This window comes from Dipodomys merriami, unplaced genomic scaffold (genome assembly GCF_024711535.1).
Source record: "Dipodomys merriami isolate MVZ:Mamm:240054 unplaced genomic scaffold, mDipMer1.0.p SCAF_16, whole genome shotgun sequence".
Lineage (NCBI taxonomy): Eukaryota > Metazoa > Chordata > Mammalia > Rodentia > Heteromyidae > Dipodomys > Dipodomys merriami.
The window spans coordinates 11,212,501-11,223,264 of record NW_027202937.1 but is presented as its reverse complement, the minus strand read 5'-3'; the positions used below and the strand labels follow the sequence as shown (position 1 = coordinate 11,223,264).

General features: G+C 53.6%; 1 protein-coding gene across 4 annotated transcripts in view; it reads right to left on the bottom strand.

Moving 5' to 3' along the window:
- Positions 1 to 133: 133 nt before the first annotated feature.
- The window catches only part of Ehmt2 (euchromatic histone lysine methyltransferase 2), a 19,224-nt gene continuing 8,593 nt past the window's right edge, over positions 134 to 10,764 (bottom strand). For 2 of the 4 annotated variants that reach the window (XM_070024086.1, XM_070024084.1), the window contains 19 exons: positions 10,622 to 10,723; positions 10,263 to 10,411; positions 10,040 to 10,183; positions 9,713 to 9,948; positions 9,453 to 9,635; positions 9,257 to 9,339; positions 8,797 to 8,903; positions 8,574 to 8,696; positions 8,390 to 8,491; positions 6,990 to 7,094; positions 6,736 to 6,890; positions 6,485 to 6,652; positions 4,404 to 4,548; positions 3,935 to 4,012; positions 3,442 to 3,557; positions 3,247 to 3,333; positions 1,929 to 2,007; positions 1,576 to 1,751; positions 134 to 629 (listed from right to left, as the gene is read on the bottom strand). In XM_070024086.1, the coding sequence (XP_069880187.1) occupies positions 449 to 629; positions 1,576 to 1,751; positions 1,929 to 2,007; positions 3,247 to 3,333; positions 3,442 to 3,557; positions 3,935 to 4,012; positions 4,404 to 4,548; positions 6,485 to 6,652; positions 6,736 to 6,890; positions 6,990 to 7,094; positions 8,390 to 8,491; positions 8,574 to 8,696; positions 8,797 to 8,903; positions 9,257 to 9,339; positions 9,453 to 9,635; positions 9,713 to 9,948; positions 10,040 to 10,183; positions 10,263 to 10,411; positions 10,622 to 10,723 (2,519 nt within the window). In that variant the 3' untranslated portion in view covers positions 134 to 448. The remainder of the gene's footprint in view (positions 630 to 1,575; positions 1,752 to 1,928; positions 2,008 to 3,246; positions 3,334 to 3,441; positions 3,558 to 3,934; positions 4,013 to 4,403; positions 4,549 to 6,484; positions 6,653 to 6,735; positions 6,891 to 6,989; positions 7,095 to 8,389; positions 8,492 to 8,573; positions 8,697 to 8,796; positions 8,904 to 9,256; positions 9,340 to 9,452; positions 9,636 to 9,712; positions 9,949 to 10,039; positions 10,184 to 10,262; positions 10,412 to 10,621; positions 10,724 to 10,764) is intronic. The other 2 variants (XM_070024087.1, XM_070024085.1) reach the window with 1 other exon arrangement.

The window sequence follows — 10,764 nt, the reverse complement described above, 5'->3', positions numbered from 1 at the left end:
TCTTTAAGCCCTTGACTAGAACTTGCTGCCTGTGTCCCCCACCAGGCAGCTTCCCCCTCCACTGTGCCCCTGGAACCCACAATCCCTCAGGCTGTGTGCTTCCTCCTCCCCTCCCCACAATCACTCAGACAACTTTATTACCAAACCCAACATTTATTGAGAACAAAGAAAATGAGTTGGCACAGAGGCCCAATTCTAATTCACCAATCTAACTAACGTGGGGATGAGGGTGGCCGGCCCTGGAGTCACTCTCAGAGCGGAACCAGCTTTGGATGAGGGGCTTGCAGACCTCCAGGGTCTGTTTGGGGGGGGGGTCTCTGGTAGAGGAATGTCTAAAGGGCAGTGGGAAAAATGGCAATGCCCCAAATTGGGGCTGTGAGCATCAGATAGCAGAGGGCTGTTGAGCTGGTGGCCACCAGTGTCAGAGAAGGGAGGGTGTGGTCCATTTTCAGGTGTTGACAGGGGGCAGGGAGCCGAGCTCTGGTAGTAGCTCAGGGTGGGGGTCCAGGCGGGCCAGCCGGCTCTGCTCCAAGGCAATGGCCTCAGCTGAGTGCTTGCACTTCTCAGAGCCACACTGACAGGTGAAGTATTTGCTTTTAATGTCCCAAAAGCGGTCACCATAGTCAAACCTGTTAGAGGAGCACAGGATCTTGTGGGATCTTGACCAGACACCAAAAACCCACCCCAAAGATCCTGCAGATCTCCGTCCCCAGGAGAGACGCAGGCCCTTCTAGATGGTCCTCAAGTCCTTGTAGATTCTAAAGGTGAAGCTTCAGCATTGCCGTGCAAACTCATTAAAAATGTAAGATGTGGGCCCCTCAACTAAGTGAGCCAGAATTTCTGAGGCTCAGGGCTTTTTTTTTTTGTTTTTTGGTGGTGACTAGAATTGGACCCAGGACCTTGAACATGGTAGGCAAGCATTCTAATGAGCCTACAGTTCCTTTTTTTTTTTTAAAGTGCTGGTACTGGAGCATGCACTCAAGAGGCTTGTGCTCTTACTCTTTTGTTCAAAATGCTCTACCACTTGAACCATACCTCTACTTCCAAAGTTTTTGTTAGGTTAATTGAAGAGTCTCTTGAATTTTTCTGCCAGGGTTCCCTTTGAACCCTAACTCTGGGATCTCAGCTTCCTGAGTATAGGATTATAGGCATGAGCCAATGGTGCCCAGCCTAAAATTTTTGATAGAAAGGTCTTCCTAAATTGCCAAGCTGGCCTCCAACTTGTGATCCTCCTGCCTCTCCCTCCCAAGTCGGGAGATCACAGGTGAGCAATGCCACACTCACATAGGCACTGTTTTTTTTTTTTTTTTTCTATTGGAATGCTGTCCCTGTAACTCAGGGCCTCAAGTTCTTGCTAAGCTTTTTCACTCATGGCTACTGGTCTATCACTTGAGCCACACTTTCAGCTCTGCTTTTTTGCTGGTTACTTTAGGGATAGCATCTCATAGACACATTTGCTCTGGCTGGCTCTGAATGTGATAACCACATCTCAGCCTCCTGAGTAGCTAAGGTCTTAGATTCTATTTTAAGAAGCCCTCCAAAGGGCATACTAATCTTTCCCAACCCAAGCCTCACCCTAGTTCCTCCCCAGTCCGAATGTCTCGGGAACTGAAGAAAGCAATGCGTGGAAATCGCAGGTCTTGGTGCAGCATGAAGACCCGGACAGGGATGATGTTGGGATCACACAGGTGGTTGATGAAGCGGCTGATGTTGCCGTAGTAACGAGCATCGATGCAGTACACCTCTCCATCCTGAAGGCAGAGGGAGAGTGCTCTCTTCACAGTTACCCTCACTCTGCCTCCTTGGCCAATCTTCCTCTCACTGGCCACCTAGTCCCACCACCCAGGTTTCCACCCGATGACTTCCCAGAGTCTCCAGAAACTCATCCAGTGGAAGCAGAAGGGACAGAGGAGGTGTCACCTGCCCACCTTGTTGTCTAAGTCGAAGAGGTAGGAATCATCCTCTCTGACATCAGCCTCAGCATCCGAGATCAGCTCCCCGACGTACCTGTTGGACAGGAATCATGGTTCTGAAGGGGAGCAGGTTGTTGGGAGGTGGCTCCAGACCCTGTCTCTCCTCACAAGCCCAAAGAATCGTCTTTCACTTCTCAGCTATTCACCACTATCTGCCAAGTGCCAGGTTAACACCACAGGGGCTACAGTAAGTGATCTAGGGCAGAGTGGATCCAGAAGGAAGTGAACATCATTTGGGAAGGGGAAATGCCAGGAGCAGGAATGAGGCATCTGTGGGACACAATCCTGCCAGCTGAGGTGCTTAGGTGTTCCTTGGACGGTCTGAACATAGGCAGGACTGGTGCGTGTGAGGGGAAAGCCTGGAGGCTGATGGGGTCAGGAAGACCTGAGGGAAGTGAAGGGGATGAAGGGGAGGATTTGGAGACAGAGCAAGCCTCTGTGGTGAGAGGATTAGTACCCAGGGGCTGTTGCCAGGGAAGTTTGCTTGTATGTAGACACTGGGAGGTTTGTGTAGGAGGAACCGCCCAGCAGGTGGTTGTAAAGAGTGGCCACACAGTAGCAGAGAAGGGCCAGACTGCAGGAAGAGAGGGAGGATGAGGAACTCTGGGGTAGGACAGTAGAGGGAGGAGCTGGTGAAGAGCAAGAAGGAATAGGAGGGGCAGCAGCAAGGGCAGCATCATGCTGCAGGCGGAAAGATGCCAGGAGAACCAAGACTGAGACTCAGCAGTGAGAGGGTGGAGTGAACAATTGTCAGCAGAGGGGAAGGCAAGGGCAGGTTTTAACACAGACAAGGAGTGAACAGACACTGGAGAGGTTAAGACCCAGGAGGACGGGGCTACATGTGTGAGAGGTTGAGAGGACATGTGATAAGAGAGAAACCAGACAATCCTCTGAAAGGCAAACACGGGCTTCCCCACGTAAGGTGATAGAAAAGTAGTTATTATCATCTCCACAAGAAAGATGAGCTCAGAGGTTCAGTAGCTTGCCCATGAACACACAGTAGCACAGCAGGCCTCAAAGGCAGGTCTATCTAAAACTGCCACTTGCCCCATCTGGGAAGGCGGTTGAGAGGGGAGAGGGGGAAAAGGTTTGAACAGAGGGGGAGGAAGACCAGGCAGTGGTGATAGGCAGTTCTGGGGCATGGGCACCGTGCAGATAGCCCATGCTATGGGACAGGGGTCAGAGGGGGCTGGCTGGAGTGGGCAGAAGGGATACGACCATCAGGGAGGAGGGCAAAGGGAGGCCTGGGAGAAGGTACCCCAAGCGAACTCACTCGCAAATGAAAGTCCCCTGGGGGATTGTCTGCAGGGCGCGGACCCCCCAGCCCATCTTGGCTGTTCGGTAGAGCTGCAGTCGAACCCTAGGGAAGGAGAGAGGGTGGTATTGAGTGCAGGGACCCTGACAAGCCCCAGGGGAGGGAAGGCAAGAATGAGATGGGTGTAGGGGGCTGCAGGGGTGGGTGTCTCACTTGATGCCACTCTGTACCACACGGTTCTTGCAGTTTCTCCAGCAGGAGCAGGCCTGGTTACACTCAAAGATCAGGGGGGGCTCGATCTTGTTAAATTCCTGGAGCAGCCGCCCATCCTGACAGGGTGACAGGGAGAATAGGGGCGGTCTCTGTGTGGATCTCACCTCAGCAACTGGGGATCCCCAAGACTCCACAGGAAGAGCCACTGCTGACCCAATCCAGAGCCAGGAGGAGAGGTATGAGGGAGGCGGAGGCTCTGAGGTCAGAGACCAGGAAATGCAAAGGCATCCAAAGGCATTTGTATACACCTGGGCAGAGCCCCAGCTCTGACCTGGCAGCCTCCCAGGAATGTTGTCTTACTCTGCCCTCTTTGTCACTTCCTGCCGTTGGGCAGAGCCCAGGGAATTCAAGTTTGAGGCCAGTTCCTCTGCTGGAATGGAGTGGCCAGGTGATCTCAGCCAGGAAGAGGGGCGGGCGGGGGGCACACACATACCTTGTCGTACCAGCAGCGGATGCTGAGTTGGCCACATAGGCAGTTGGAGCTGGAACAGTCATCCACACAGGTGCAGTGCTAGGTAGAAGCAGAGGGTAGTTCAGCCTCTGCACCCACCTCCACCCTCAAGCACTGTCTTTCTCTGGATCCATGTTCTAAGACAGTGGTTAGTGATGGTCCCAGGATGAGGGGGAATCCAGATGCGGCAGGTAACAGTGGTCCCCATGAGCTTACATGCACAATACCATTGTGTAATCTAGAAAAGGGGCCCATTTTCCTGCAGACACCCCTTACTAGACCTTGTGCCTGCCCCCACTCTTTAAAGAGGACAGCTGCCTTGTTAGTCCCAACTGGCTCAACTGTACTCAGTGCTTTTGGGTATTTTTTTTTTTGGCAGGGGGTGAGGGTAGGGGGGGTTGGGGTGGGGTGGGGGTCGGGGGAGGAGGGGGGATGGAGAGCCACCACACACCTGCAGGTGGGTGATATTTCGGTCGATGTTCATGGTGGATGTCTCACAGTTCTCTGAGATGTACTTGTAATCCTCAGGGCAAGGTTCTCCATCCACACCATTCACACAGGGAATTGGCACATTCTCATAGCCTCGAGCCACATCCCTGCAGGACGGGGAGCATGGAGAGAGGGCTGTAACATCCCCTGGATGAGAGGACCTTCCTTATGTATGTTGGGAAATGGAGGTTCTGGGGTTCATTAGAGTAAGGATGCCAGATAAACCGTGGGATACTCAGTGAAACTTAAATTTCAAATTAATAGGGAAAAACATTTGAGTATAATTACTTCCCAAATATTGCGTGGGACATTCTTCTACTGTGTAGCTGTTCATCTGAAATTCTCTTTTGTGTGTGCATGTGAGGTTTATACTAGGGCTTGAACTCAGGGCCTAGGCTGCTGTCCTTTAGCTTCTTCACTCAAGGCTGGTACTGTACCACTTGAGCCACACACACTTCTACTTCTAGTTTTTTTTATGTTAATTGGAGATAAGTCTTACAGATGTTCCTGCCCCAGCTAGCTTTGATCCTTGATCCTCAGATCTCAGCCTCCTAAGTATCTAGGATTATGAGCCATGGTGACCAGCTCTGAATTCTTCTTTTGTGATGTCTATGTTGCTCAGACTGGCTTCAAACTCCTGAGGTCAAGTCATTCATCCTGCTGCTTCATTCAGCCTCACTAGCTAGTTAGTATCTAGGACTATAGGTCCACTTGGCTCCACTTGAAATTCTTTTTTTTTTTTGGGTCCGGTTGTGAGGCCTGAACTCTGGGCCTGGGCACTGTCCCTCAGTTCTTCAGCTCAAGGCTAGCACTCTACCACTTGAGCCACAGCGCCACTTCCGGCTTTTTATCTTTTTGCTTATGTGGTGCTGGGGAATTGAACCCAGGGCTTCATGCATGCAAGGCAAGCGCTCTACCACTGAGCCACCTTCCCAGCCCCTCCACTTGAAATTCTAATCTTATAGTTCTTTTTTTTTTTTTTTTTTTTTTGTCGGTCGTGGGGCTTGAACTCTGGGCCTGGGCGCTGTCCCTCAGCTCTTCAGCTCAAGGCGAGCACTCTACCACTTGAGCTACAGCGCCACTTCCGGTTTTCTGGTGGTTTATTGGAGATAGGAGTCTCATGGTCTTTCTTGCCCGGGCTGGCTTTGAACCGCGATCCTCAGATCTCAGCCTCCTGAGTAGCTAGGATTACAGGCGTGAGCCACCAGCGCCCGGCTCTAATAGTTCTTTTTTAAAAAAAAAATTTTGGGGGTCGGTTGTGGGGCTTGAACTCTGGGCCTGGGCACTGTCCCTCAGCTCTTCGGTCAAGGCTAGTGCTCTGCCTCTTGAGCCACAGCACCACTTCTGGTTTTCTATTGGTTTACTGGAGATAAGAGTCTCATGAACTTTCTTTTCTGTGGGTCGTGGGGCTTAAACTCTGGGCCTGGGCGCTGTCCCTCAGCTCTTCAGCTCAAGGCGAGCGCTCTAACACTTGAGCTACAGCGCCACTTCCGGTTTTCTGGTAGTTTATTGGAGATAGGAGTCTCACGGTCTCTCCTGCCTGGGCTGGCTTTGAACCACGATCCTCAGATCTCAGCCTCCTGAGTAGCTAGGATTATAGGCGTGAGCCACTGGCGCCCAGCCTTTAAAATCATTTTTTTTTTTTTGGTCAGTCTTGGAGCTTGAACTCTGGGTCTGGGCGTGGTCGCTGAGCTCCTTTAACACTACTGCTCTACCACTTACATCACAGCTCCACTTTTGCTTTTTTCTGTGATTAATTGGAGTTAAAAGTCATATGGACTTTTCTAAGCTGGCTAGGATTACAGGCGTGAGCCAGCAGCACCTGGGCTACCTTCTTTTGTGACACTATTCGCTGTGTAGTCCAGGCTTGTCATCTAGGATCCTCCTGGCTCAGCCTCCTGGGTGCCTAGCTCATATCTTCAATTATCTGCTCTATTTGTCAACCCTAGAAAGAGAGGGGTCTCGGACATTTCTGGGGCCTGGCCAGGGGCGGGGGAGGTCTTGGGAGAGATGGCAGTGATAGTTCTGAGTGCAGGAGCTCACCGGCAGATGATCTTCTCGGTGCGGATGGCCCGATTTCCCACCCCAAGCCGCAGCTTGCGGTTGAGCTGAAGCGCAAACCATACATCGGAGCGCTCAGGCGTCAAGTCCCACGCTGTGTCCCCTTCTTTGTTCCGCAGCTCGGGGTTGGCCCCACGTGACAAGAACAACCTGGGGAGGGGACATGGAGTTGTAGACGGGACCTGGACTCTGGGAGGCAGGGTGAGGACATGGGTGGGGCAGTGGGGGCTCACAGAACGCAGTCGTGGTAGCTCTCCCGAGCGGCAATGTGCAGGGGTGTGTCCCCGTGGTAGTTGACAGCATGCAGGTCACAGCGGGCATTCAACAGGACCTCAGCAATGGCAGCGCTGCCAGTGAAGGAGGCCCAGTGCAGGCAGATGTTTTCCTCCTGTGGAGGTGTAGGGTGGACATGGGGTATAGGTAGCCTCTACTTTGCTCAGGGGACGGGTTTTCCCACCTTCTCCCAACCCCGACCGGTGTCACTCACATTGTCGGTAAGGGTGACATCAGCACCCCGTGTGAGCAGCATGCGAATCACGTCAATGTGCTTGTGTTCTGCTGCCCAGATGATGGGGGTCCACCCGCCACTGTCCTGTGGGTGGCAGAGAGTGAGGGAGCAGAACCTGACCACGCTCACCAAAGTGTACATGCTCTGGAGCTAGTCTGAGTGTGATTCCCAGCTCTGCCTACAAGCTATAGGGGACCAAGGGCAAGCCCCTTAGTGTTTCTATTTTTCTTTGTTGGTTGTGGGGCTTGAACTCTGGGCCTGGGCGCTGTCCCTCAGCTCGTCAGCTCAAGGCAAGCGCTCTACCACTTGAGCTACAGCGCTACTTCCGGTTTTCTGGTGGTTTATTGGAGATAGGAGTCTCACGGTCTTTCCTGCCCGGGCTGGCTTTGAACCGCGATCCTCAGATCTCAGCCTCCTGAGTAGCTAGGATTACAGGCATGAGCCACCAGCGTCCAGCTGTCCCTTAGTGTTTCTGGGCCTCAGTTTCCTCATCTATAAAACAGGATTAATAATGGCCATGGCCAAAGACTGCAAAGACAATTAAATGAGCAGCTTTTTTTTGCAGGATACTGGGGTTTGAATTCAGGGTCTGCTGCTTGATAGGTACTCTATCACTGGAGAAACACTTTGACCACTTTTTTGCTTTACTTTAAAAATAGGGTCTGGCATTTTTGCCTCTGACAGCGATCTTAACTGAGCCTTTCAGGTGGCTGGAATCAGCTGTGAACCACGCCTGATTTGTTGGTTAAGAGACATTTTGGTAACTGCTTAGGCTGGCTTCAAATTGCTCCACTCTCTTCAAGCTCTGTCTCCTGAGTAGCTGGGACTACAGGCATGAGACACTACACACGGTCCTTTTTTTTTTTTTTTTCCTTCTAAAACACATTATTTCCTGGGTCTGACCAATGGAAGTCCTAGAAGGAATAACAGCCCAACAGCAGTAACTGTCCACTGGTACACAGACTTATTACTATAAAGTATTTCTCACACAGAGGAATCAGTCTCTGTTACAGAAATGCTAAGATTCGGAGCCCTGGGTAAGCCATGCTCTGAAAGCTTAGAATGCTCTCAAATGCCATGGGTCAAAGTCACACGAGCCTACTACAAGGGGTTCCTGTAGACCAGAGATGGAGAACAGTGACAATGGTAAACTAAAACACAGCCGACATGTGTAAACTTGGGAGTGCATAGACACTTGCTGAGATAAAGGCAGGAACTCACTGTTCGGAAAACTGATAAAGAGAAAGCAGCAGGAGAGATACAAATGAAGAGGAAAGAGAGGGGAACACAATGAGCAGTGTGATACAGGCTGAAGGGCAAGAGATCAGAGGGAGGCAGGGGGTCAAAGCCTGAGGCTGGGCCAAGGAAACCATGCAGACCTGGGCATTGACGTCCACCTGTCCTGTGCTCAGCAGCAGGCTGACCATCTCCAAGTTCCCAATTTTGGCTGCGTGGTGGAGGCAGGTGGAACCATCCTCCTCCTGAGAGAGAAACAGGAAGATGAGTCCTCCGGCTGGCACCGAAGCCTTGTCCCTAATTCCTGCCCTCTGATGGCTGTTGTACCTTGCTGTAGACACAGCCGCCACGCTGTACCATGTAGCGTGCCACATCCAGGTGGTTGTTCACCACGGCCTCCATCAGGGGCGTCCGCTGCTGTTTATCCACAGCATTGATGTTGGCTCCAGCCTGTGAGGGAGGGGCATGAGGGCTGGCACGGGGGAAAGGAGTGGAAGGGGAGACCTCCAAGGGCCTGGTCAATGAGGCGGAGGGTAAGGCCCGGGCTGACCTGCAGCAGCACATGGCAGATTTCCAATGAGCCCTTTTGGGCAGCTGCATGCAGGGCTGTGCGCTTGCTCTGCTGGTCACTCTGGAAGTTGGGGTCCAGGTTGTCTACTGTAGGGAGAGCCCATCACACCAGGGGAGGGAGGGACAAATGGTAAGCAAGGTAGGGGTGGGGTGGCACCTCCTCCAGGAAGACTTCATAGGGCCCCTGCCGGGCATTCTCTGCACTAGTCTTCACCAGGGCGCTCAGCAGAGGGCAAGTGCAGAGCGGCTCCTTAGTACTGCTCACTGTGCACTGGATGGGAGCGTGGCCTCCACCCATGCATCCCCACTGTCCCGTCAGCACAGGTTAGGTTGTCTTTCCCATTGCACTAGGTCCTCAAGGGAAAGGTCTGTGCTCCTGGACTGAGCCTGGTGCCTGGCACGGAGTGGGTGCTAGTGAAGGCGGGCGGAGGGGCACTCACACAGCATCAGGATCACTTTCTGCAGCTCCCCCTGCTTCACGGAGAGGTACAACTGCCGGGGGTGGAAACGGAGCTTCTTCCGCCTGCCAGGAGAAGGAGGGGTAGAAGGTAGGCTGTTCAGATTTGAGCATCGACGGCAACACCTGCTGCTCTGGCCCCAGCCCTGGCCACTGTGCCGACAGCAACTAACACTTACCTTTCTGACTCCTGGATAACCAGGGCCTTCTCCAGAGCCTCCCGGCCTGGCCCGGGTGGCAGTCCCACCGCTGAGAGACAGCCCCCATTGGGCAGGGTGAGAGAAGGGCCCGAGCTGTCAATGGTGTCAGCCAGGGGATCACAGGGTGGGCGCCGGGGCTCTCCATGCCCTCTCATCCGGGCGCTGTGGGAGAAAGTTCTGAAGTCTGGGGGTGGAGGGTCGGGTGGGGAACAGAAAGTCGGGCAGGGTAAGGCTAATACCTGGGCTGTGAAGTATCTGCTCTGCCTGGGGCGTCCTGGGCCAGGGGTGGGGGCGCAGGGGCTACTGTTCCAGCTGGAGGGGTTCCTCCATCGCCCCGTGGGATGGTCACCTCCTGGGCTTCCGAAGCATCTTCTCCACAGTGTGGACAGAAGACCATCCCATTGAGCTGGGACACACAGGCCTTGTGGAAGCGGTGGGCCACCCGGAAGTCGGGGTGACATTCCAGGAAGGTACCCTACAACAGGGAGAGAACCTGGTCAGACTGTCCACCAGGGGAGGACTGTTTACTGCAGGCAGGCTACCTGTCTGCCCTACCAGTCACTTACTGCTGTGCAGAAGTAGCCACAGCCTGGGCAGCAGTGGTGTTTGACCATGCGGGCACGGTGGGTCTCACAGAGCACCATCAGGGCCACGCGGCTGGAGGGCCTCATGGTTTCCCGTTTGAGGATGGCGGCATTGCAGCCTGACAGCTATTGGGAGGGACCAGAGTATGAGGCTGGGGCCTAGAGTTCCTTCTCCCAGCCTCTCTCCTTAAGTCCATGGGCCCACCTCTCCATCCACACTCTCGGTAGCCATGCACTTGTGCCCTGCCCGTTCGCTGATTCGGTCAATCTTGGGTGCTTCCATGCGACAGCTGCAGAGGGGCAGCTCCTCAAAGCCGCGCTCTGTTTCCAGCGAAGATGTGTCATTGGACACCCCTTGGATAAGAGGGAAAAAATGGCGCTGAAGAGGCCCTTCCCCTCCCCCACTGGAAGGCTTCTTTTGCTTCTACACTCCCTCTCCCTCCATGCCCCAGAATCCCATTCTGCCATAAACACTCCGGCTCTGGCCGGGTTCCCCTCCTTCCCTTTCCCTCCAGCCCAGAGGGCGCCCCCTAGTGGCTCCATGTCCCAGCAATTGGCAATTACCAGCGTGGTTGGGGGAGAGGGTCCCCTCGCTGGGCAGCTCCAGGGACCCCAGAGGGACTTCCATGTACTCACTGGGGCCTGAGGAGCCCACACCATTCACTCCTGACACAGAGACAGAGAGAGTGAGAGTGCGAGCTCACGGG